The sequence below is a fragment of the Leuciscus leuciscus genome, assembly GCF_965113295.1.
Source record: "Leuciscus leuciscus genome assembly, chromosome: 3".
NCBI classification, from domain to species: domain Eukaryota; kingdom Metazoa; phylum Chordata; class Actinopteri; order Cypriniformes; family Leuciscidae; genus Leuciscus; species Leuciscus leuciscus.
In genome coordinates, this window is record NC_138727.1 from 30,402,391 (window position 1) to 30,430,077 (window position 27,687).

General features: G+C 36.7%; 2 protein-coding genes and 1 long non-coding RNA gene across 3 annotated transcripts in view; 2 read left to right on the forward strand and 1 right to left on the reverse strand.

Annotated features, from left to right (window-relative positions):
• The window catches only part of LOC309495675, a 295,015-nt gene that overhangs the window by 100,142 nt on the left and 167,186 nt on the right, over positions 1-27,687 (reverse strand). The gene's annotated exons all lie outside the window — the stretch shown is intronic.
• zic2b (zic family member 2 (odd-paired homolog, Drosophila) b) lies at positions 1,539-4,420 on the forward strand. The gene is made up of 3 exons (XM_082164953.1): positions 1,539-2,832; positions 3,269-3,432; positions 3,539-4,420. The coding sequence occupies exons 1-3, from the start codon at positions 1,902-1,904 to the stop codon at positions 3,725-3,727; spliced, it is 1,284 nt and encodes a 427-aa protein (XP_082021079.1). The 5' UTR covers positions 1,539-1,901; the 3' UTR covers positions 3,728-4,420.
• The window catches only part of pcca (propionyl-CoA carboxylase subunit alpha), a 50,349-nt gene continuing 29,305 nt past the window's right edge, over positions 6,644-27,687 (forward strand). Inside the window, exons 1-9 of the mRNA XM_082163587.1 lie at positions 6,644-6,773; positions 7,699-7,770; positions 11,032-11,079; positions 11,307-11,375; positions 14,836-14,949; positions 15,201-15,254; positions 22,022-22,153; positions 26,826-26,862; positions 26,968-27,046. Of these exons, the coding sequence (XP_082019713.1) occupies positions 6,720-6,773; positions 7,699-7,770; positions 11,032-11,079; positions 11,307-11,375; positions 14,836-14,949; positions 15,201-15,254; positions 22,022-22,153; positions 26,826-26,862; positions 26,968-27,046 (659 nt within the window). The 5' untranslated portion in view covers positions 6,644-6,719. The remainder of the gene's footprint in view (positions 6,774-7,698; positions 7,771-11,031; positions 11,080-11,306; positions 11,376-14,835; positions 14,950-15,200; positions 15,255-22,021; positions 22,154-26,825; positions 26,863-26,967; positions 27,047-27,687) is intronic.

Sequence of the window (27,687 nt, forward strand, 5' to 3'; positions counted from 1 at the left end):
CAAACCATTTTAAATTCTGAATGTCTTTATTATTATACACACTATACGCACTATGTGAGCCTCATATATTGTAATTGACTAGTGGAGTGAATGTTTTTGAAATATGCATGAAGTTGTTCTGTGCTCTCCAGAAAAGGTGAAAAGGGTCAGTTGTTCCATTTTAACCTCTTGACACTGTTGATTTTATACTCATGGCATAGCGGCGTCTCCTCGTCTGTGTATGTCACCAATTGAAGTCTCGCCGCGTAAATATGTGTCTAAAGGTTAGATCTCCTCTGAAGAGGAGCAACTCATCCACAATGGAGAGACTTCCCATCTCACCGCCGTTGTCAGGACAACCCGAGCGGTATCCGTCCCCATAATAAGTTTCAGTTCAAAGCCGGTGACTTACCTCTTTACAACACTCTCATGTCCTCCCTCTTCCTTCTCTTTGACTGCTCATTCTGAGACTTAAGGCTTGAGCCCTTGTCCAAATAAGCTAGAGACAAAAGTGTTGGTTTTCGGGGACGCTGGAAAGAAGGAGTGTGTGTGTGCTTTGGACTAGATTCTGTCAGAGATTATGCGAATGCAACACATTGAGGTCGATTATCTCTTAAAATATGGTAGTTTAATAAACATCAAAAATAAAATGCCATAATACATCGAGTTCTTACTGACACTGTGCCGGATTCGAATGAATAAAAATAATTATTTTGTAACACGTAATTTTGTATAGTAAAATTAGTAGGCCCACATAATTAATAATCTATTTTAACACAGCTGATTTTAAAATATCAGTTTATTCGTTGAAAAAAAAATGTACATTGTGGAATATAGCTATAATTAATAATTAACTTAAACTGCACATCAGTCTTTACTCTGGAGACTAAAACGTTTTCACAAGATGATTTAAAAAAAAAAAGATAACCCTTTCAATCAGTCAAAATCTATCGTTTTATGCAGTTGTTCATTTTGGTGATAACATCGATCAAAATACAAAAACGAGGGCGAGTCAGCACTGACATGGCGCAGTTCTCCATAACGCAATGGCGCGCACTCCAAAACCATGCACCCATGACATAGGCTATTACATTAAAACCACATTTACTGATGTGCTGTAAATGAGATAGTAGGCCTAGTTTAAAATAAAATGTTTGATGAGAATGTTCTCACGAATGAAACTTCAACTCGGGAAAATATCACTGCTCGGCTGTTTTGTGTAGCCTATAGGCTACGCGAGCGATTTATGGATTCTGTTTAAGTCAATAAAGATTTTTGACAGAAGTAAATAAGAGAGGCCGGCAAATATATGTTATAACCCACTAACCCAATGTGTTTAACACAGTTAGTGAATTCAAACCAAGTGTCGATATAAAATAGTATTGCACTTTTTGTATTTCATTGATTTTTCCCCCTCACATCAAGCGCAGACTCTTCTCTCGTAAACGCATAAAACTGGGCGGAGCACCAAGAACCGTCAGCCCTGATTACTCACGGTGAGTAAACGTGTGATTGGTCGACTGAACAGGATTTGGGAGTTACACAGACCAATGAGATTCTTAGATTTGGGAAACGGGGTTACTGTTGTGAGGGGGCGTGGGGTGCCCTGGAGAGACCCCAGAGATAAGCGCAGTCAGGAGCGCAAAAACACTCAGTTGGATATACGACGTACAGAGAACCTGCGCAACCGCTACTAGTTCTGGCGCACTGATTGTACCGATGTACACATTTTGTCAAATTTTAGAGCTTTCCATCGTATCAAAATGATTTCTTTGATTTCACTCTAACTTCATCACATGGAATGAGTTTTAATTAACCTTATTACGGGCAAGTAACAGACACTCAGCTTGTTCATAGCCTACTTCTTTTTTTTTTAACGCGAGTGTAATCTCTTTACGCATCTTTAATCAAAAATCGTGGAGATGTTACTGGACGCCGGCCACCAGATCTCTGGCTTAGGAGTTGGCACGTTCACAAGGCATCACTCGGCTGTGAGCGAGACGCAGGACAGAGATATGAGTTTCATGGAATCTGCTCACATGGGCGCGTTCAAACTGAACCACCCCGATTTGTCCCCGGGCCAGAGCGCAGCTTTTGCGCCCCAAGCAACCAGCTATTCCGCGGCCGCTCTTGGAGCGCATGCGGCGGCGCACGCAGCCTCGTACGCCAGCTCCACTTTCAACTCCACCAGGGAGTTTCTCTTGCGCAGCCGAGGCTTTGGGGATTCGAATCCGGGTAGCGGACAACACCCCATCTTCAGCTCCACAGCAGGGCCTCTCCATCACTCTCACCCAGAAGGTCAGGGTCACCTACTTTTCCCCGGAATTCATGAGCAGCACGGGTCCCATCACGGCTCTCCAAACATCCTGAACGGACGCCTTGGATTACCCGGTGAGGTTTTCGGGCGAACGGAGCAGTACCACCAAGTGCCCAATGCGCGGGCCGATCCTTACAGTCAGTATGGCCTAAATATGAGTATGAACATGGCGCACCATCCCGGCGCTTTCTTCCGCTACATGCGACAACAGTGCATCAAACAAGAGCTCATTTGTAAATGGATCGACCCGGAGCAACTTGGTGACCCAAAAAAATGCTGCAGTAAAACTTATAGCACTATGCACGAGCTGGTCACGCATGTGTCCACGGAGCATGTCGGCGGTCCCGAACAGTGTAACCACATCTGCTTTTGGGATGACTGCCCACGGGAGAGCAAGCCCTTCAAGGCAAAATACAAACTGGTGAATCACATTCGAGTCCACACGGGAGAGAAACCCTTCGCGTGCCCCTTCCCGGGATGTGGCAAGGTGTTCGCGCGCTCAGAGAATTTGAAAATACACAAACGGACACACACAGGTGATTATTTGTTAACGTTATTTTAAATATTACTTGAAATGTTTACATTTCGTTTCAATTGACATTTCAGTTGGTTGTATTGCTGAAAAATCTAGGCTACTACTATAAATGACATTCAGTAACACCAAAAACAACACTTTTTGTCTGTATGTTTCGCATCCTAGAGCAGCTGCTAGACAAGTTAAACATCATAAATCCTAGAGTGATATTTTAGCAGTTATGCCTGTTGCTTTGTAAGTGCGAATTGCTGTTATATTTGAATGCGCGGATTTGTATTGGTCTATTGCGCCATCCCCCCTTTTGCAGCATCAAAGTCAGCCTACTTTTTCAGAGGGTAGTTGTAGAAATAGCATTCATTGATTCTGCGTGCTAGTTTTAACCAGGGTGGTAAAACTTATGTATAAAATTAAAAAAAAGAAAAACTCTTGTCTTGCAGGGGAAAAACCGTTCCAGTGTGAATTCGACGGCTGCGACAGACGTTTCGCCAACAGCAGTGACCGGAAGAAGCACATGCACGTTCACACGTCTGACAAGCCATATCTGTGCAAACTGTGCGACAAGTCGTACACACATCCCAGTTCTTTAAGGAAACACATGAAGGTGAGAATTGAATCCGTCTGACAGCCATTCTCTGTTCATCAATTCATTGCCTTACATATCAGAGTTGAGACAAGAATGAACTAACCGTTTGATGCTTTTTTTGTAGGTTCACGATGACCAAGGTCCGGTAGTCGACTCCTCTCCTACGGGAAGCTCCGGGTACGAGTCCTCCACTCCGTCCAGCTTGATCTCTCCATGCTCGGAGACGCACAGCACCATGTCGCCCGACTCAGCTGCGCTCAACAGCAGCGGGCACAGCAGCTTAACGTCGAATTTTAGCGAGTGGTACGTTTAAGGACCAAAACGACATATTAAAGAAAATATTATTTGTAAATAGTATCCTAAATGAGGGTTTATGTTCTCAGCATGTCTAAGATTCAGTGTTGCACTGTGACTGAAGTAAGCCGACAAGTATTATGTGACTAAAATGAAGGATGTTTTTTATAGGCCTATGAAGAATAAAATGTAGCCTACTTTGGTAATTGGTTTGCGAAAGACGAAGGATGGATGTATTTTTTTGACTGTAAGGTCAATTGTTTTACAGTAAGGTCGTGTCAAGTTACCATGTTTGTATACAATATCCCTGTCATGTAGATTAGAGCTATTCGACGTTACATGATTGTCTTACCATTAAAGTATTATTGGGGATCCTAAGTGCCGAAGTCAAATGTAGTGCGTTAAAATGGATACAATTTGTGAATGTATTTTATTGTAAGAATTTATTTCCATGTATGTATGTTACAGATGTCTGGAAATCATTCACTTCGAGTTAGAGTAATTTTGAGAAAAGCCTCTTGTTCTTAAATTATGGTTATACTTGATAAAAAGTACTACAAAATATTTATGAAAAACTCCTCGATTAAAATGTGTACAGAATTGTTACCTTTAAAGTGTTTGTACATTGTTATTCAGTTTTAAGATGTAAATTCTTGTGATAACAAATGCCAAACGGTATAATGAAGGAAAATATATAAAGGCAATAAAATGAAACCAAAAATAAAACAAGTCTCGTTCGTTTTTTATACATTTGTCAGAACGCTTTTAATTAATGACATAACGGGGTTTCACATTTTGTGTTTCTCTGAAAATTTTCACATCATGACATCACGGGCACAAAACGGTCTGAAAGTTTTCTCCTTGGTGTAAATTAAAACTTAAAACAAAAGTTTAAAAACCTAATAGTAATTAGGTAATTAAGTATTATTTTCTTAATTACTTGGCTATTTAAGCCAAGATAATAGAACGTTTCAGGGAGCTATACAGAAACTTTAGAAGTCCTTTAGTGTCCCGAAGAAGACATAAAAAATGTAGGCCTATCTGAATAAATATGTACTGTCTGTAGATATAGTACAGATGGTGTAATTCGGTCACTTTTGGCCATCACAAAATGTAGAAAATCAAACACAAAATACATTTTTGTGATGTCATGATAGGGTGATGTAAAACTATTGAAAAAAGATTTTGGTCAAGCTCGGGTAAATAAAATTAACCATTTATTAAAAAAATAAAAGATAAAAAATGTCCACCCTGTTAGCGACAAATACTTGTGATTCTAATTATCTTAGACATCAGCTCATGTACTTATGTCCCTTTAAAAGCCTATCAGTTAATAAATTATCAACAAAAAATATATCGCCTACTAAACATTGTGTATGAATTGTACTTATACTTTCTCACAAAAGCATAATTGTACATTTTTCGTTTTCAGATACAAATCGTTTACTTTTTAAAAGTACTGCATTATTGATACTCTATTTTCATTGTCACTTAATTATATTTTTTAATTATTGGGGGGAAAAAAGAAGAAGAAAAAAAGAAGCTTAACAGGGTGGACAAACTGATGACAGAATGAAAGTGGTTTTCTATCTCTATACAACAGTTACATTATTACATTAGCTTGAACTGGATTTAGATAGGAACCAATATGTAAAACATTACCAAAATACAATTCTTCAACTTTAAACAAAAATTACTTTCACAATTAGTATGTACAGTGTCCCCTTTGTGAGGTCTTCTAACAGGGTGGACACTAACAGAGTGGGCATTCTGACCTAAAATGCACCATATCTGATCAAAAATAAGCTAAGGTTTATCTAGAATTGAATGGCCTTTAAAATTGTAATTTTAAAACTATTATTTTTCTACTATTTTTTTTTTTCATTTGTCCCTTAACAGGGTGGACGTAGGCTAAGGTTGACCTCATTAAATGTAAAATATATAATTGGGTAAAAATAGAAAATAGGATCTTACTTACTTACGTTCCCAAGCTGTTTTCCCTCCAAAGAAGTGATGACAGCTATATGATGTCATTTAATTTGTCCAACTTTCATTTAAAGGGAAAAATAAGAGTGGACAATAAATCGAGGAACCAGCTAAAAATCTTGATTATAATTGCTAAAATAAATTTAATAATTGAAAAGAATGTAGGCCTACACTTTTTTATAAAAATCCCCTAGCCTATTGCAAGTGTTGCAGTTATCATGAAATTGGAATACACTGGGATCTTATGAAAAATTGGTGATATATGGTGGTCCAAAATGCTGTAAAATGTCTCAAATTATTATTATTTTTCAATCAACTTCAATGTGCTTAGAATTCAAATTGTGTTATTTATGACTTAGGCTATAGCCTACAGGTGTAACATTTATATTGTTCCACATTTTAGGGCAGTAAGTTCGTGATCTTTGCTGGGGACACAAAAGGCTCCCAATCCCAGGAATGACTCACATATGCAATGGAAGTGGAAATTCGAGGTAGGCTACAAGGTTATTTTCACAATCCTTTGCAAGTTTTCTAGATGTAGCCTAGGTAGCAAGGCTAATTTAAGAGAAGTGTGGCGCAAGTGTGTCGCAAAAGTACAAAACAAGGAAATAATTAATAAGGATCATTTTAGCAACCTGTTGGATAATTTTATCTGCTGAGTAAAACATTGACACAAATTTAAAACAATCGAACAATCCAAAAAAAAAAAAAAAAAAAAAAAATTTGACATGCACCTATTTTAATGAAATATGAACTAATGCATAGATATTTATTAATGCATAGTCATACATTAGCAATTCGTGCTGATACAATATACTAAATTTAGATTAGCCTCCAAGGTCACGGTTTTCATCAGCAACCTGTCTGCCAACTTCTTCCAATTGTTGTCTCACCCCCTCCTCGGAACACATTTCGGTTTCTGACACATCCGAGAACATCTGATTGGTCGAGAGGGCAAACACCCCCAAATTGTGTATGTGACGTCGTTAGTGCGCGCCGCTCTGCTCTCAGCAGCTCTGACTATCATGGCGGCTTACAGAAGCACTGCAGGCTTTCAAAGAGTTTTGCATGCTGTTAAGGTGAGCGTTTGTTGTCTAAAATCGCTGCGTGTAGGAGAACAATTCATATAACGAATCCGATTATTTGTCTGATTTATGTTTAAAGCATTGCAACGTTATCTGACTAAGAGCTCATGCTTGTCTTAGAGATCAGCAAGAAAGTTCACTTGACTTGTCATGATACACGGATAGTTTCATTGATAGGTAACGTTAACTGAAAAATATTTATTTATGAAACATCACTTTCTCCTTATAATAATATGGTGTGTACTTCATTGTTGTCGTTGCAGAAAGAAACAACCAAATGTCTTTATCACTGATGACTGTGAACTCATGTCAATGTCAAAATGATTTCATGAAGTGTTTTCGCTTGCTGATTCACCTAATGCCTAATGTATATGGAAACTCTGGTCATTTAAACACACCTTTGCAACAGACATGTAATTAATATTTGACTAAAATATAATTTTTTCTTGTGATTGACGCTCACTAATGATAGGCTAACTTTAAAAGAAGCTTAGGCCTATATGATTGCATAGATTTCCACTTTAATCAACGACAGTCGCAGAACATGAATCATATTTCAAACTGTGAATCACAAACCTTGTTTCTATCACCGTGAGCCATCTTCTACTTGTAGGAAGTTTATAAGTTTCATTCAGATTTATGGATAATATTTAAACAATTAAGGGCTAAAGGACCAAAATGAAACATGACTTAGTGCTTTCTGTGGACTGAAAGTATATGCTGTATCCAAATAAATCAAATTCACTTATATTGAATTATATTTTAACAGAAAATACTAAAACAAAATGATAAATTAAAAATGAAGATATGCTTCAGTGACATGTTTCTTTGTAATATGTATTTGTATTTGATATTTGTTATCAAAGGTTTGAGCATTGGGTTTGGGCAACTCTAGAATAAATGTCTCTCTGTCTTTTAGCATGTCTGTCTTAAGCAGAGGTGCGGTGTTATAATCTGCCGATACTCTACGGTGAATGACCCAAATGAGAAGGTAAGTCAGATAAAAGTGTTTTGTATTCATGGATGCTTCTCATTTCTTTAATTGTGCATCCTTGTTTCCTTTCCTCCGTCCTTGCGTGTGCACACTGTGCTGTTTTCACTCTCTTATACAATTGTTGCTGGGTGCACGAGTCACGTCGGTCTTTTGTCAATTGATATGTTGTTGATGACAGAATGGAGGAGTGAGGGAACCATATCTATACGTAAATATAGGCCTAGTAGCAGCGATCTAAGTTGGTCCATGAAACACTCGAGAGCAAGTTGACTGTGCATTTGCAACCTAGTTATTCACATGTATGAATATTTATATCTGTAATAAACTTTAGAAGATAATTTGGTTAGACTTTAATTGAAGGAGTCTATGTTAAAGTTTAATTATACATTTAAGTAGTGAGTAATATAAATAAACTACATGTACTTATAGGGTGAAGGTTAGGATTTGGTTTAGGGTTAGTTGCATGTCATTAAGCATAATTTATAGTTATTACAAGAGTAACTACATGTAACAGGGACACTGTAAAATAAAGTGTCAAAGTCCCCCTGTAGTCAATAATTTTATCCCTTGAAGCTTATCTTTGATAACCAAAATGACACATTTAAAAAAAAAAAATCCTTAAATTAGCTTGAATGCAACTACACCCTTGCTTCATTTAGTATACGCAGAACCATGAATATGCTAATTAGCCCCACCTCCACTCACAGGTCACCCATTCACTCAGCCAACTTACTGAGGTAAACGTATCGCTCTGTACAACCTCGGACACGTAACGGTAATTCATATGATTAGCCTTTTGCTTAACTACGTTATCATACAGCTAATAATTTTGCTTAATTACGTTATCAAACAGCTAATAATGTGTTGCTCATGTTACACAAACCATGGTCTCGTTCAGAACAACTCAGAACTTCTGTGGAGAAAGGCATATAGTTCATTATAACATCGTAGTATAGGCTACATCATATACATAATTCACCTACTATATTGATAAAAGTACCAGATTTTTTATGTCAACAGAAAAATATACCAGGATAACCTGGTGTCTCTTGAGACTCCCCTGCTTCAGAGAATAGTAATGACATGCTTAAAGCCCGCCGGCACGTTGACGTGATTGGTCACAAGGTAATTTGTGACGTCAGAAACACCAGCGATTTCAAATCACGTTTTTGAGACTGTCTTTGGTTCACTGCAGTTTTAAGGAGAAAAAACTCAGCAATGGTGTTGACTTATGAATGTACACATGGTTTGTCTTAAAGCACATTAAAAACACCACATCTCATTTGTTGTCATGGCTTTATGTTGTCCTCCTTTGGTTGGTATAGTTACTGATTTAGTTTCCCTTATTAATGATTGTGATTTAATTTAAAATTATAGTATAAAACATTTCATTAACTGAAGTAATGTTCATAATATAAAAAAATACTAAAATCAGTTTTTACCTTTATAATACTCATAATGACAACCACCTTAAAGGGATAGTTCACCCAAAAATGAAACTTCTGTCAGTAATTACTCACCCTTATGTTGTTCCGACCCCGTAAGAGTTTCGTTCATCTTCGAAACACAAATTAAGATTTTTTTGAATGAAATCTGAGAACTGTCTCACTTCTCCATAGGATTCTAGGTAATTGATATCTGCCGGCCCAGAAAATTTAGTAAAGAAATTGTTAAAATAGTCCAAGTGACTACAGTGGCTCAACCTTAAGTTTATCAAGTGACGAGAATACTTTTTGTGTGCTAAAAAACCCCCAAAATAACGCCTTTATTCAACTATTGATTTTCTTCTGTGTGAGCCTCTGAGTGAGTTCACGAGAGCGCCACGACGCATGCGCGAGAACTGAGAAGATGACACAGATGGGTCTCGATGTAGTGTTTAAAATGGTTCTAAAGTGTGCATTATCTTCTCAGTTCTCGCGCATGCGTCGTGGCGCTCTCGTAAACTCACTCAGAGGCTTACTTACTGACAGAAGTTTCATTTTTGGGTGAACTATCCCTTTAAGGTGCACAGGTTCGTACACAAATACAAAAACACCATAATGATAACATGCATGACACTAAAATAATACAAGAAACATTAATTTAACAAGATAAGAAAACATAAAACCCTAATGCACATATTTGATAAGAAAACATAGTTATTTAAATGAAAAACCATCAAATGTGAGCTGTTAGAAAGAGAATTCTGGGAATGTCAATTTACATTTTTTGATTATGATTCAAAAATTCACTTTTCACTTGCAAAAACTGTACATAACAGTATTTTACTATACAATTACATGAAATATCCCATTAGATCTATTAGAAAGTTTTTCGCCATATAGAGTGAGGGAACTTACCGTTACCAATTAACAGGTTTTAACCATAGCATTTTTACGTCTTTTCCCATTAAAATCATATTCAAAATAAAAATTTTGTGACATTTTCAATGAAAATTCATTGATTTATTAATGAGAGTGATGAGTAGCACCTGAAAAGTTGACCTTTCCCAGATGACGGACGTGTTTGGAACAGTCAAATGAAGTATCTACATATAAATATCCATGGAGGAAACTAAGATGTATCAGTTATTTTGAGAAACACCCCATGTACAAGGGTCAAAATTCTCTTTGCATCACCTTTACACTCCCAAAATCCTATTGCATCCATGTAGCTTTGACGTGCATCAACCTTTGCCTGGAGGTTGTTTGTTTATGTGTGTTGTGTGTTGCGGAATTGGGGGTGTAGCAGTATGAGCAAATGGGGAAATATGCTTTGAGTTTAGGTATGTGTTCTTGGGAGACACGTTGCCCAAGGCTCATCTTGACACATGGTTTATTGGCAGACACTTCCTTCAGTTTTTCCATAAATTGTTTACATGTGGCAGACTACATTAGCGAAGCCTCATGCTTTGATGTTTAAGACCCACTAACATCCACCTTAACACTCATCTAGATCTCCCTATTAGAACTTGTGAATGTTCATTGCACTACATGGAATAGATAACCGTAATTTATTATTTACGGTCTGGACATGGCTAAAGTAGTTTTTGTACCTGTTTTTTTTTTTCATTTCTGCTCTTAGAACTTGCTCTCAAAGATTTGTATCTCTTCTCTTTACTTTCTTGTCATCTAAAAAGCAGTGTGTGTTGTGTTGAACAGCTTTCACTTACAGCTAAATGAGCTTTAGTCAGCGTTAGAGCACACACACACTGTGGACAAATCAAGTGTTGACAAAACAAATGTCTTAATCGCCCTGTTCCCTTTTCCCTTTCCACAGACCTTTGATAAAATCCTCATTGCAAACAGAGGCGAGATCGCCTGCAGGGTAAGCGAGTGTGTGTGTTCTTCACCAGGAAGGTTCTTTTCAGTGTGTTTATGGCAAAACATTACATTTGTCTTTAGGCCATTTTCATTTTTGATCAGGGTGAAGTTCTACATGTGTTGTTTACTTGAAGTTACATGAACTTCCAGTGCAGTTTTATTACTATGAAATATAAACATATATATTTTTGTACAGTCAAATGTCTTAATTCTTTTCTTTTCCATTCATAGGTGATTAAAACTTGTAAGAAGATGGGCATCAAGACAGTTGCAGTTCACAGTGATGTTGACTCTAGTGCGGTGAGAAAGTCATATTTAAAAAGTACCCTAAATATGGACACTTGCTATGTTTCCATCCACCTATTTTTATGCTCATTTTGGATTATCGCATAAAAAATCACTGGATGGAAACACCAAGATGCGCATAAATTCTAAAAATATGAACAAAAAAACTCATGTGCTCAATTTTTATCCGATAAGAAGACATGCGCATAAACTACGATTGAAACACATTTACAGAATAAATCCTTAAGTGCGCAACAAAGAAACTCACTTGACTTTCTCAATAGAGGATGTGATTGGATAACTGGACTAACCAGTGGACTAATTTCATTGCACAGCATCTCAAATGTTGGTTTGATCATTCTGGAATGCCTGAGCCAAAGTCTGTCATTAAAATGATTTGGATTAATTCCCTCCCAGAAGCATCTCGCATGATTGCATTCCCACACACCAGGCATCAGAACACAAGGTAACCTGACAGCGGTAATTGCGTTTCGTCTGCGCGGTCTGAGACGCTGGTCGTTTATGATGTAGGAAAAAGAGCCACAGTGGCTTCTCCGGTTGCAGCAACTTCCACTTTTATTACAGATATTTTGCACCAATTTCCCAGGAAGTGACGATTTTGTTCTGTTGAACACATGGATTGGAAACTGCGCTTTATTCACAAATGTTTTATACGATATTCCAATTTTGTGCAAAAGTTACATTTGCAACTTTGGATGGAAACTTGGCTAAATACAGTGAAGCTTAAAATTCTGACAACACATTTAAAATTTGAGATGCAAATTAAATTTTTGCTTAAAATCTTTGTTGTACATTAGACTCATTAATGTGTTTTATAAAAAAAACAAAAAAAAACATCATGTGATTTATGTAAAACATCATTGTCTATTAAGCATACTTTACAGGACTACCCATGCTTTTAATAGCACTATGCAAAAAAACATTTCTTCCAGAATTCTTTAATCGGTATTTTAAAACATTCTCACTAGGAAGCGTTTCAGAATTTCTTTCTCAGGAGTATATTCATTGTTTGTCATTTGATTAAAACTTATTCTCTTCTTGTCATGTAAATGACCTTTGGTTCTGGAATGGCATAAAAAAAATAAAAAGCATTAAAACCAACTTTTGAAATCAAGATAATTCAATGATTTAAAAAAGATATCTGCATACATACCCTCATGTTGCTATAAACCTGACCACCTTTCCTCTGCGGAGCACAAAGTAAGATATTTTGAAGAATGTTGGTAACCAAACAGTTGGTGAGCATTGTGTTTTATTGTATGGACAAAATAAAAAATGCAGACATTTCTCAAAATATCTTGTATGTTCCACAGAAGAAAGTAACAGGATTGGAAAGAAATGAGTATGAAGAAATGATGACAGAATTTTTAATGTTTGAGTGGACTATCCCTTTAATTTTTCAATTTCTTTCTCAAATTCTTATCCTGATGGTATAATTTAATTAAAATTCTTGTATTAAATTAGAAAAAAATTCATTTTCACTTTGTTTCACTCTTTTGGACTCTACTATATTATTATTTTTTTTAATAACTTTCACATATAAAAGAAGAGATTACTAATGTAACTGCCCATATATACAGTACATGAAGACTGTGAAGCATTTGAATTGAATAAATAGGTTTGCTAAAGCAGGTTAGTCATCTGGAGGCAGTCTGCTACTAATATCTAAATTACCCCACTAGACTTTTACAAGCATTGCAAGATAAACCAAAGCTTTTGCTCCTCTCACCTTTATCTTCTCATGGAGTGTAATCCTCTGTTCCCATGATTGATAGCTGTCAGTTTTCTCCCCCTCCTATTCCATATGCATGAGAGTTTGATAGAGGCAGTGTTTTAAACTCTGCTCGGTTCCCCTGCTGTGTTCTGTGCTGGATTGGGGGAATGATGGGGGGGGGGTTAGAGGTGGGGATCTTTTGCATTTGATTTGCATCCTCCAAAGAGCATCGAAATGAAGATGTTTAAACAGAGCAGTGGGGGATAATCTGGACTCTGTATGGGGGAACAAATTGACATTAGAAGTCCATATACTGACCCCAGGATTGATGTTCGAATATTTTACAAACACGTTCCTAATTTCTTCCTTTTAACCTTTATTAGACTTTTCATTCTTTCTAATGTCATTTTCTATAACACCAAGAAAGAGGAATGAATTGATTTAATAATTTGGTCTTGATATTAAAGTGTTTCATTAAAAGTAATGGAACCCACAGGCTATCTCACATCCTCTCTGGTTAACGGGCTAGGTGCTGACAGAAAAAGAAGTTTATTGGGCTCCTGAAACAAATGGTGGGAAGCCGTCAAGTTTGGCGCTGCTTTAAACGACTCAGACAGAATACTCATTAAACTCACTGGCAATGAAAACATGTCTAGAGATTTGTCTGTCCAAGACCGTTTTTCGGTAGTATTTATTTAATTTAAATTTTAAGATATCAATTTAGTAAACCAAAAGAATAATAACGTGCAATGAAATGATCAATTCTTCAGTTAGCCATAAGATGATGAATGTCAGGGTTTGTGTTCTGCTTCAGTCTTTTGGGCTCATTATAGTGTCTTGCATCTCTGCTAGATCTTTGAGCGAGCTCCTCCACCTCTGTTTGCGTCACCCTCGTTAAATGTGAGGAAAAACAACTTTGCGTCTCCCTTTTTACACATGTGTGGAGAACATTAGCAGAGAAGCAGCAGTTGGCTAGCTTGCCTTTTCCAAACCTCCCCTGTTGATGCAGTTGTCAATATTAATGCTTCCCCATTGTGAGGTCTGTCACTCAGTCAGCTCACTGTCACAGTTGCTTCACACCGTGTGTGACGACATCTTGGCCACACAAACAATCTGTTTGTGCTTTCTGTGGGATGAACTCACTGGCATTAACAGCAATGAAAATTAGCCTTTAAAATGCTGAGTATTGTCTACAAAATCAAACATCAGACTATGCAAAATCTGGTAAAAACACTCTGGTACTTCTCACACATTACAAAAAACCCCATGAGAGCATATTATTTTTAAAACTGTCTATAAACTGAATATTATAAACAGAATTGTAATTTTTTGTTTGTTTTTACATTTCAGCAATTTTACATTTAGCATTTTAACACAACTGGAAAAGCACTATCCTGAATCTCAAACAGCATAGCAAGGCACAAGCAACGACAAGATCGTAGATTCGTTCTCCTGCAAACTGAACATGCATGAACTGATTCAAATGTACACCTTCGGCAAACATTGTAACTTTGTACAAACATTCCACAATTTTGTATGCACATTTCACAACACATGAGACTGCCAACACTTTGCAGGCATGTTCATGGGCCTTAATGAGGAAAAAGTGATAGAATTTCAAGAACAACCATAGGTTATTAGTATAGTATTTCCAACAACTGAAAAACCGAAATGGGTTAAATTGACCTGCTTCATATTATGTGACTTTGCCGATTTTCCTGTGTGTTTTTTTTCTTTTAGGTTCATGTGAAGATGGCTGACGAGGCTGTGTGTGTCGGTCCTGCCCCTACCAGCAAAAGTTATCTGAACATGGATGCTATCATGAATGCCGTCAAGCAGACTGGAGCTCAAGCTGTGAGTGTGTGTGTGTGTGTGTGTGTGTTTGTGTGTGTGTGTGAGGTAAAACACAGGGGACTTTAGCACAGTTGGAGCCTAATCCGTGTTGGTATAAACAAGGTCATATATTATTAACATGGTGAACTGGTCAATGCTATCATCTATAAACATAACTGAATGATGCGATGGAGCTGTGAAATGTCACCTGTATAACACACATACTTTGGATGTGTAAATCATTTTCTAAAAGTTGTCTCTCTCTTTTGTAGGTTCACCCTGGCTATGGATTCTTGTCTGAAAATAAGGAGTTTGCCAGGAGACTTGTGAGTCTGCCTTTTTCCTGAAAAAAAGTGTTTAGTTAAAGAAAAGAGAAATGGATAATTGAATATTTAAATGACTTTGTGTTGGAGTTGGGGGCAGAGAAGCCCCTCACTTATTGTTCTACGTCAGCCAGTGTCCCTCCCACACACACACACACACACACACAGTTTTTGTAATTAACAGCTCGGACCCCCCAGTAGTAATTTAATTAAAGGTGTGAGTTCTGAGGTGAGAAGATTATTTGCAACCCAAATAAAGGCAGAAAGGCCAAAAGGGTCATTTGATAAAGAGATTCAGTACCACATTCAGTTCCAGTTTCATTATTAGTTTACCCGCTTTTTTTGAAGGACGGTGCTCTGTTTCTTAGAATGTAGCCAGTGCTGATTGTTAAAAATGCATGTATGTAATATTGAGTGTACTTGCATTACTGTTCAAAAGTTTGGGGTTCAGTAAGTGTTTTCTAATGTTTTTTGTTTTTTTTTAAGACTCTTATACTCACCATGGCTGTATTTATTAAATAAAAAATACAGTAAAACACTACTATTCTGAAATATTACGATTCAAAGTAACTTTTTACTATTTAAATATATTTTCAAATGTGTTGTCAAAAGCTGAATTTTCAGCATCATTACTCCAGTCTTCAGTGTCACATGATCCTTCAGAAATCATTCTAATATTCTGATTTGGTGCTCAAGAATTTTTTTTAAATTATTATAATAAATAAGCTGAAAACGTTGACACCATGTGCTGCTTAATATTTTTGTGTAAACAGCGGCATATTTGAAATGAACATTTTATCTATGTGAAAGTCTTTACTGTCAGTTTTAAGTTATTTAACGCATCCTTTCAGAATAAAAGTTTTTTTTTTTTTTTTTTTTTTTTACATCTTACCGACCACAAACTTTTGAACGGTAGTGGAGGTGGTTGATATTCAAAATCCTAAAGGAATTATTAAGCCACGTGACTTACAAAATGTTTATGGATTTTCTGATCATTTTTCCCATGCAAAACAATTGAATGGAGACTGGAACTTCAAAAAAGGACACAAAATGCACCATAAAATTGGTCCACATGAACAATGTGTTGAATTCAGCTTAGTTTTGCGATATTCTTCCCCTCCAGAGAGCTGTTAAAGGATAAATTCTCTGATTTTCAACCAGATTTGTATTGTTACTATGTCAGTAATATATGTAAATGAACAATGTGAATTTTTCATATTCAAGATTAAATCATTCAGATTCGGTTTTGAGAACCAAATCACAACTTTCCTCATGAACTCTTAAGGTGATGATACACAGGGCAACTTTTTGAGCAATGTTGCTGGGCAGTCTTGCCGAGCGATTGTTGCTTGGGCACTTTCCCATTGAAAATGGGCAATACGTTTCTATCTGGATAATTTAGATCGGTTGTGGGCCCTGTGTCTCATCTGGTTGCTCGTTGATGGCAACATTGCCCAGCAACATTCCTCAAAAAGTTGCCCCGTGTATCATCACCTTTAGCTTAGATGGATGATGAGATTTTTTGTGAATAATACATTTCAGACTGTTAGACTTTATGCAAAGCCTTTTTTGAGACTTTTATATATAAGAAACAAGCCAAATGGGGTTATTTTATGTGTTTTTTTTTTGCATTGTTTTTGAAGTTTGAAAGCTCCAGCCCCCCTTTTTTTGTAATAGCATGAAAAAGAACGAGTATGTTCAAGAAAGATTTCTTTTGCATTCAACGAAAGAAAATTTAAAGAAAAATACAATTTGAAACAACCTTGCGGTAAGTAAAGGTTGAATAGAATATAATTTTTGGGTGAACTATCCCTTTAACCCCTGTGTCCCAAAATAATTGAGCCAAGCGCTTCGCATGTGCCAACCTCCAACTGTGCCTCAGTGTTGCCATGGCAACTAAACTCAGAAGCTACCATCTTTTTTTAACCCTTCAATCGATTACGACTAAATAAGGACATGCTTCGTGTCATGGCAGGCCTCAAACACACTCAGAGAGTTCGCATGGGGCCGTCACTCTCTTTTTTTATCTAGATATTTTCGCTTTTTTTTTTTTTTTTTTTTGGATGCCAGATTCCTTCTTTTTGCTGCGTTGTAGAACAGAGAAAAGCGGAACAGACAGAATTTGAGAATAGAGATGAGGGAAGATGACACGCCTCTCTGTTTCTCTACTTGCCTTCTGTTTCTTTTTTTTGTCAATAATAGTCAGTCCTGGTTATTTATTGTATCTGGTGCGTGTATCATCTGTGTTCTGTGTCTCTTACTCTCTGCTGTAGTTTACAACGCGAGGCTCTCCTGGCAGAGTTTCCGGCAGCTGTGTTGACGTGCTTGCAAGATCTCCTTTGATATAAATCACATTCAGGCAGGAGGGAAACACACACCGGGCGTCGTCACAGCAACGGCGGGCTCACGTCGATAGGTTGCCTAGAAGTAGTTGTAGATAAAAATTTTAGCTAAAAATCTTAAATAAATGAGCTTTTCTGGTGCAGTTTTAAAGGCTTTCGGCAGAACATCCTACTGTTAATCAACAGAGGCTGTTAAAAATTCATCAGCATGTCAAAATAAGTGTTAAATATTAAGCAGCAAGAGACCCAAATCAGCTCAGCTAAACCCAGATTTGTTTCATGTCTCTTCGAGGTTGTCGACAGCATTGGTGAAGAGGACACCTTTCAATTTGACTGTTATCCTGCAGTGAATAAATCATAAACCACTGTTTTTTTAATCTACAATGGGGAAAATCTGCCTAGCAACACAGAATAAATAGAAGCAGTTTTCTTTGAGGAATATCTCTGTTTTGGGTTGTATCTCAGTCATTAGTAGGCAAGCAGAAATCGTACAAATTCGAAAGCATATTCTCTACAAATCTACGTTTCCCAGCCCGTATCCATTAATTGTGTGATGTTATTTCAAAAAGTTAAAATGTGTCATTTCTGCGTCACTAGCAGCACCAAATGGAACTGACCCATGGGCTGGAATGAATCGGGACGTTGCAAAACATTTGATCTGCTCTTTTTCTTTAAAGAACTTCAGGGAAATACTTTGCTTGACTGTGCAAGAGAAAAGAGAGAGGCTGCATCTGAATATTTGTACTTCCCTAATTTTTGTTAGGTGAAGACCAGTATGTGAAAAGAGTTGTATGTATGTTCACCGTATTTGTAAATCAGTAGGCAAAAAGTAATTGGATGACCTGCTACTTCTGGCAAGATTCTGAGGTGTGGATCCAGTGGACACTTTACTGTCCAGTGAGGCCACGGCAGAGGATTTTTGGTATGCCAACCGACACTGTGGGTCCAAATTTCTTTCTTACTATATAGAACATCATGAAGTACCTACTCTGAGATTTCAGAGGCAGCTTGTGATGGTCTATTGTGATTTGAATTAAGATTTGAAAAAAGGAATACCTCTGGTCACTCTCATTTCATTGCCAATAGTTTCTGCAAAATTCAGTTTAAAACTATTCAAACAAACAAGATTTTAATTGAATTGCACAAAAAGAGCAAAACGTTTCAGAATCAATAGCAACCATAAACATTTTTTTTTTTTAACTTTACTGTCTGTAACAGCATTGTCTCAACCAATGTTTTGAGTCTGGAATACCTTTTTGACTTAATTAATGGCAGGCGGTAACGAAGTATGCAACTTCAGTCTGAAACAGTGTTGTGGTGCTGTTGGTGATGCAGAAATGACATTTTTTACACTTATTTTTAAATTGCATTAATGTCTTTCAGCTAATAATAGTACTTTAATCTCTGTTTAACCTGTTTAACCATGACTAATTCCATTTTCCCCTAGAAAATCTGTGCAGAAAGCAGTCTGATTGTGTGTGAGCTTACAAATGAGACAGGAGTGTCATAGTAATGCATCACTTACAGAAAATAGTTAATGTGATGATTCACAGATTTACAGAAAGTGGTAAAAGCATAAGCACTTTCATTTAAACCATATGTTTGCCTCATGTTATATATTAAGCTATTAGAAGTTTTTGTTTTAATCTTGTATTTTCCCGATATTTTCTTCCAGCTAGCCCAATATACTTAATTGATTTGGATAAAAGAGTTTTGCTATATGAATAAATGTAAATAATTAGTTTCATTAGCAATCCCTCAACAACATCTGTACCTGTTCAGTTCTCTCTACCTTTCCATCCCCCAGTCACTCTTTTACATTTCCCTATACGCATGCGCACACACAGATGAGTGGGCCATCCACTGCCTTCTGTGTGTGTGTGGAAATGAAGATGTCATTACATTAGCAGTTGAATAGCGATACCCCCCACATGAATAAGAGGTGAAAGAGCCCCCCATCCTGAATAGCTGCCCCCTCTGCCCGACTGTTAGTACAGTTTTACGCAGCGCAAACGATTGGCCAGAGCCCCTGGGCATGCGCAGCTTCAGCCTAGAGAGCTCTGTTAGGATTACCTCTACAGCCTCTTTAGCATCTTAAAAGAGAAGCGCTTTTCAATGGCAGAGTTTGAGTGGAGTGTGTGCGTGTGTGTTTTCATGCCTTTTCACTCTTTGGATGTTGTCCTGAACAAGATGTTTTCATTATCCTGGTGTTCTCTTGCTCACGTGCGCAGCTGTACACAAGTTCTCGACGCTTCTAGTGGCTCACACTCTTTTTACTGTTGTTGTAGTGGGTTGCTGGTTGTTTAGCCATTTAAATGTGCCACATGCACAAATACACATGAGGGAAGTGTAAAAATGAACAGAAGGAGGAGAGAGAATGAGTGACAGCTGAATGGGCCCAACCGTTTTATTGGATTTAATTTTCCAGAGCCTGACAGAGACACAGACAAGGGTTTGAGTGAAAGGTCTCTAGCATGACGGGGCCGCTGTAATTTGCCAGTGCATATAAAAAATAAACAGAGATATTGTGTCCCATTTATGTATTTTTTTATACATAATTTTCTTGTCCCCTGTTTGTGTTTTTTGTTTTGTTTTCTAGTTTTTTTTCTTTGTAGTTTTTTTTTCTAGATTTTTTTTTCTTTTTATTTCATGTCCCCTGTTGTTTTGTTTTCTAGTTTTGTTTTCTAGGATTTTTTGCTTTCTAGTTTTATTTTATTTTATTTATTCATGCCCCCTGTTTTGTTTTTTGCTTTGTAGTTTAATTTAATTTCCTATTTTATTATCTATTGAATTTTTTTACAGTGAAATTGTGAATCATTTATGTATTTTTTAATTTCATGTCACCTGTTTTGAAAGTTTTTTTGTTGTTGTTACTTTCTAGTTTTTATTTAATTTTAAAGCACAATTGTTTTCAGTACTTTTTTTCAAACTTAATTTGTTTAAAATAGCAAACTGTCGGTAGTTACTTCAAGATTTCAATCAAGTTGTTTGTGCACGTGAACTTCAGATTCAGTGAAAATAAACTTCCATATGGGTTTTCTCTACTTTATAGTTTTAGTGATTTGTAATGGACTTCAGTTGATTACAGAAGTTAAATTTGTTGACACCTTAGTTTGTTTTTTTCCCAAGCACTTGTCAAGAACAAACAGATCACTTTTTTTTGCCTCATTTAGATTTATCCTTTATCTCATGACACCATGGGTCCAGTTGGAGCTGAAAGAGTCATGGGGTCAAATCCCTCTTTTAATTACAGAGCTCCGTGGCTTCTGCGCGCCTCAGGCATACTATCTGTAGTATATTAGCCAGGAAGCAATAGCCTCCCGATTCTCGAGACTAACAAAGGAAAGAACAGATCTGCTTTTTCCCGTTCTTTTTTCTGGCTTCGTTATTTAGATGTATGTTTCTGCGGGCATTACCTGAAGCTACCTTTCTTTACTTCACCAGAGTTGATGCCCTGGGCTGGGGCCTGTTTTTGTGAAGGGATTTGGTTTCCCCTGGCAACACAAGTATGGTAGCTTACCTCTTTTGAGGTCGAGAGATTTAGATATTCAAGATGTCAATATGCCGTGCGTGACCAGTGCTCGTAGTAACTGTGTTATATAGTTTACTATTACCACTGTTTCAAGTATGTTTATTTGTGTTTACATGTAGGCCTATCTGTCAATAAAAAATATACTTTTACAAAGAAATGTCACAGTTTCTATTTGTTTACAAAATTAATTTCAAGTATATAATCATAAATCTTTCTATATTCGCTGTTGTTCAAAAGCTTGGGGTATTATACGTTTTTGAAAGAAGTCTCTAATGCCTCTCTTTTCTTATTATTTGTACAGCTTAATATTTTTGTTGAAACGGTAATAAAAGATTTTTAGGATTCTTAGATGAACAGAATGTTCAAAAGAGCAGCATTTATTTAAAATAGAAATCATTTGTAACATTTTAAATGTCTTTGGTGTCACTTTTGATGAGTTTAATGCATCCTGGCTGAAAAAAAATATGAATTATCTTATGAAAAAAATATCTTACGACCCCAAACTTTTGAAGTCTAGTGTAAGTTCTTCAAGATCATGAGAGATATACATCAGTCATGTGTGTCCAAACGTTTGACTGATACTGTGAAAGGTTTAAAAGTGGAATCCGGTGTCACCTGATGCACAGTGGTGTATTATAACTAAAAAAAGTATATCTGGATCACATAATGTGCAGGTGTGTTGAGGTTTGATGTAGGAGTAAAAACAGGGTGCGTGTGTTATGATGTAGGATCTCATTATCTCGGAGTCATGCGAGTCGTGCAGTGAGACGTGACATTTTCTGATTGTTGCCTTAATGCATTTGATGCCTATGGTCTTGATTTGTAAGTAAGATCTCCTCCGAATAAATAACTTAGATGACATAAAATGTGCCTTATTATAAATTCTTTCTCTACAGGCGGCCGAGGGGGTGACCTTCATTGGTCCTGACACGCATGCCATCCAGGCCATGGGGGATAAGATCGAGAGCAAACTCATCGCCAAAGCTGCCAAAGTCAACACCATCCCAGGCTTTGATGGAGTAGTCAAGGTCAGATATTATTTATTTGTTTTTATGTTTGTCCTCAGTCTTTTCCCCAAAATTCCTCACATCACACATGCATGTGCTGTTTATCTGATAAAAACGTCTTGCAAATATATGTGTAAAGAAATGTTCAGCCCAGCACAGATGGGTGTATATCGGAATTACAAAAACTTTTCTAGTGGAGCTAGACAAAGAATCTTGCTGAAATAGAGTACACTATATGTGTTGCAGACAACAATATTCATATGCTATATAGTTTATAATATAGATTGTATTTGTAATACAGTACATACACTGCCAATCAAACTCTGCATTTATTTGATCAAAAATACTTAAAATAGTATCACAATTTAAAATGTTTTTTTATTTTTATTATGATTTTAAAATGTAAATTTTAATTAATTTGTCATTTAATTATGTCATCTACATACTGACTTGTTCTTGTACAAAAATCCCACTATTTTGGTAGTATGTTTGTTTATGATATGCAGTGATTTCAGGTATGACTTAAGAAAGCTTGTTCAGACACATTTTACTCAGACTTTTCACATTTGCTCATTCATCCAAAAAAGTAGTTGACTCGTCGGCGGGTTGGTGTTTAACATATGTAAAACGACTCTTGGCATATAGCATCAGCAGTTTGTGCTGCCCAAGTCCATTGGCACATCACAATGGGATGCATTTTGTGGACAGAGGAGCTTTCCTCCTCCTGTCGCCATGTATTGAACAAGCGCAACTGCAGTCATGCGAGCCGCGACTAGTCAGAACAGACCCAAAGCGTCGACTAGTGGCAGAAATAATCCAATAGTCAGTGCAACTCCTGTCATTTATTGAGGCTTGTGTTATGAACCGCATCTTTTGATAATTTTCACGCTGCACAGAAGTTAAAGTCTAACAGAAAAACTTTGTAAAGCAGAGACGATTGTTGTTGAAAGTACACACTGTGATATTCATCACGTAACAAATTGTCCTATAGACCTCGTTTTGTGTTTCGTTCCATTAAGTTGTCATATATACACTATAATCTAAGTTTAAATAATAAGTTTGAGGTCAGCATAATTTAAAAAAAAGAAATTAATACTTTTATTCAGTAAGGATGCATTAAATTGATCAAAAGTGATAGTAAAGACAAGATTTCTATTAAAAAAATGTGCTTTTGAACTTGCTGTTAATCAAATAATCCTGAAAATAATGTATCACGGTTTGTCAACATGGGTGATAATAAGAAATGTTACTTCAGAACAAAATCTGCATATTAATTGATTTCTGAAGGATCATGTGACACTGAAGCCTGGAGTAATGATGCTGAAAAATCATCCAGCCATCACAGTACATTACGTTTTAAAATGTATTAAAATGGAAAAAACTTATTTTAAATTTATTTCACAATATTACTGTTTTACTGCGTTTTTGATCAAATAAATGCACCCATGGTGAACATAAGAGACTTATTTCCAAATCAGTAAAACTGACCCCAAACTTTTGAACAGTAGTGCTTATATTTTTATATGCCACTTGTTCTGTTGCAAAGCATACAACAAAGCTCTTAACCACAATAAAGCTACATATCAGTCCTCCGAAATGTCTTTAAACTCTTTCTCCTGCCTCTATTCCAACGTCCCCTCCCCCACTCATCCCCTCCTCCTGCATGCTGTTTAAATGGCCTTTAATGGCCGTGTGGTGGCCGTTTTGACACTTCCTGAGCTGATAGGGCTCTATAAAGCAAAGATGTGCCGCATGACACTCGGATTGTATGGGCATTACCATCTGTGAACACCTCCTCAACGACCCTGATAACATCAGCACACTGATCACAGTCTGACTCTCACACACACGCAAAAATCTCCCCTTTAGTCCCTTCTGCTGGATTTCTCACCTTAGCTTAACTTCATTTAATGCTAGTGTAGAACTCAGCTGCTAATGTATTTTGATGTCTGGTGAGAAATAGATTTAAATAGTTGTTTCACTATTTCAATAATTGTTTGTAAACAATTATTTTGTCGCCATCTGCAGCCCTCAGAGATTTGCAGTTGCATAATTGCAACAATTGTTTAAAGCAATTAAATATGACCTATTTGTTACTAAACTCAGCAGCTTGCAGTCGGAAAGGAATCACAGTAGCATTTTTGGCAGGAAAATATTTGCAATTTGATTCTCTCAGCACAACATAGCCATTTCCCACTGACACATTTGTTGACTTTATCAGATCAATTTGGCAGTCTTCCAAGTATTTGACCAATTTTTTATTTTTTTTATTTTTAAATGGGTACATATTAGAAATATAAAAATTTGTTTCAGAAATGTAATAGTGGGCCTTAATTGTAATTTTGTGTGTGTGTGTTATTTATACAACAAAACAAATTAGGCAAATTAGAGATAAACTGTTCTAAATGAATTGGCTTAAAACCTAGTGAAACATTTTCTACATAAAGGCCCTGATATAGTTCATGTGAAATCGAAGAGTGAACTGGCATGACGTCATTTCGAACAAAATCAGGCCAAAATGAAGTGTTTGTTTCGAGAGTTCGAAACGGCTTGGCTGTGTCTGAAATCGCCCCATACCCTCATTCACTATTCCCTACATTAGTCCACTAGTTCACTTGAGGGAATGTAAACGAGTGAGTGAATTCGGACACTGAGCGCTCCGGAAGGGCTGCCGTTTTTGCATAGTTTGTGCTTTTGCTGTGTAATTATTATTTGAAACTCAGCAAACTGGCAGCTCCAGTTGTAATGAAAACATTTATCTTGAACTCTGTCATGGAAACTAGCATGAATAAACCTTAATTAAATCATTTAATAATCAATTAAAAAGGAATGCATACCTGTGTGATATTACGCTGTAACTATTTTGGATCAGTGGTTTGGAAAATGAATGGAGGATTCAGCTGCGGGCGCCATCTTCTGGTCAGACGCGGGAATTCATACACACAGTGCATTATGGGTTTTCTTTAGCGATTGAGCGTATCAGTTGTACACTTGTTATTGCTGTGCATTGTGGGATTTAATGAGTGCACTCGATAATGTCCACTATGGTTTCGAACACCTCTACAAATGGCTGTCCCCTCAAATAGTGCCCTGTTTAAGGGTAAAGTGGCGATTTCGGACACGGCCTTTGCCAAAGCAAACTTTCCAGAAAAGTTTGCTCTGGCTGGTGAACTACCGTTGGTCTTTTGCGATGTAATTTTTATGTAATAGATGGATGTGCCCTGAAGCTCCGCCTTCATTGTGGAAATCTTATCCGGTTCATTTCTTGTGTTCAGTCCCTCGAGGTCCTACTGGAGAGCCACTTTATTGTAGAAAATGTTATTGAATTTCTAACTGAAAGAGACACTGGCACTGTTTTTCATGTTTAATACTGTTGATCTGCTTGCTTTTAAACAATCTATTTTATGAAGTGGTATTTAAATAAATGTGACGACTTTACCGGAGCGCCGATTTGCAGAGCTCGTGCAAACATCCACATTGCTACGATCAGATGCTTTCTTATCTACTGTTTTCTCATCGCTGTCATTTTTGTTGTGTTTATTTTGTTATTAAAAGAAAAGCGCGAAGCAGCGTAGACGGCATCAGGATGCTTGCTAACAGTTTACCGCTACTCTTGTATTTCAAACTTCTTTTTACACCAAATTGAAGAACAAAAAAGAACTTGGGCGTGAGCATATCGGAGCCTTAAGGGTTTCTTCAAGTCACTTCAGTCACTGATGTCTCAGGCAATTAGTTATAATTAATTTTAATTATATTTTATTTTATATTTTATTTTCGTCACAATTAAACATTTAAGATCACATTTAAAGTGAATTTAAAACCCTTGAAGATTTTTTTTTTCTTTTGCTTTTAAAACCATTTCCCTTCTTATCAAATGCCTTTATTTATAGATTTTGTCAAACCCTTGTCCCAGAGCCAGACTCTGGCATCCAATCTTGAAACTTAAAATCCATCATAAAATTATAATTTTTTCCCCCCCAAATATTATAACTTTATTTTACACAAACTATTACTGCCCTTCAGTTGTGGAATCATTTCCACCACTACCAACAATTCTGCCCTTAAAATAGTTTCAAAGGTTAGTGTCCTCGATAAGTTTCAGCAAAGATGTGAGGGTAAATTTCACTTGTGAATGGCATATTTTTATTGCATTTCAAATAAAGCTGTTATTTTGTCATTATGCAATAAGTACGATACTATTTCATTGAAATTATGAAATTATCCTTAAAAAAATTCAAACACCCTCATTTACGCCACTTTAATATATACCACAATGCATTACTCAATTAATAAATTGACATTTTATAGAAATCTTCTTGTTCTTTGACATGTGTGTCCTCATTGTTAGTATACAATTAAACTAGACAGACTGTGAGAAACATAATAGTGGCTTTAGAAAATGAACTCGGGTCCAAAAGTTCCTATAGCTGAAACATGTATCAGTCCTTTGGTTTCTTATGGTTAAAACAATTTGACATAATTATCGTAAATATGACTTCTTAATCAGGTGATTTTTGGGAAAATCTGATCATTTACCCTTAAATTACAATAACTGTCTAGGTAGTAAAAACTATGATGCTATGTAGCTCCCTCTGCTGGACTAGAAGAGGGAACTGAATTATCTTACCTGCTGCAGGCCACATCACACAAACAGATACACATGAACTAAAGTTATGTCTATTTTTTATTCAAGGATGCAGAAGAGGCTGTGAGAATTGCAGGAGAAGTTGGTAAGCGTGATTATAATGTAGACATTTTGTCGTAGTTTGCATCTATTAAGAATAAGGTCATGTAGTAAATAAAGCCAAGTCAGAATTTGTGTCCATCTCTTGCAGGCTACCCTGTTATGATCAAAGCGTCTGCTGGCGGAGGTGGGAAAGGGATGAGGATCTCCTGGAATGATGAGGAAACCAGGTGAGACGTGAGGAAACATGATTCAGGGACATTTTTAATACTGAAGGATCACAGACATCTGATCACTAGACAGACCGTGAGACCTTTGTGGAAGTTTTCTTTGGAGAGAGTCGGCCTAAGGTTCTTTTCAAGTTTGAATAAGCTTTATGAAATTAATTCGTAAATTAAATTAAATAGTTTTTCGGTCAGCGCTACAGGGAATTGTACAGTTTTACAGCTTAGTGACAAGGCTCTTATATTATCATGTTTCATTTTGTAATCCACATTTACAAATCAACCCCTTAGATTCTCTCTCTCTCTCTCTCTCTCTCTCTCTCTCTCTCTCTCTCTCTCTCTCTCTCTCTCTCTCTCTCTATATATATATATATATATATATATATATATATATATATCTCTGTCTGCCTCCTTCCTTTCCTTTCCTTATCTTTTTTTGTTTTGTTCTTGGGAATATTAATAAAAACGTCAGAGGGACATGTTACTGTTAATTGTGTCTTTTGTTGCCGTAGGCTGAAGCCGGCTTTTGTTTAAGCTTTAATTGGATTTATCTTGAGCGGCAAAACAGTCACTTCAGTAGAGAGAGAGAGAGAGACAGAGAGAGAGACAGAGAGAGAGACAGAGAGAGAGACAGAGAGAGAGACAGA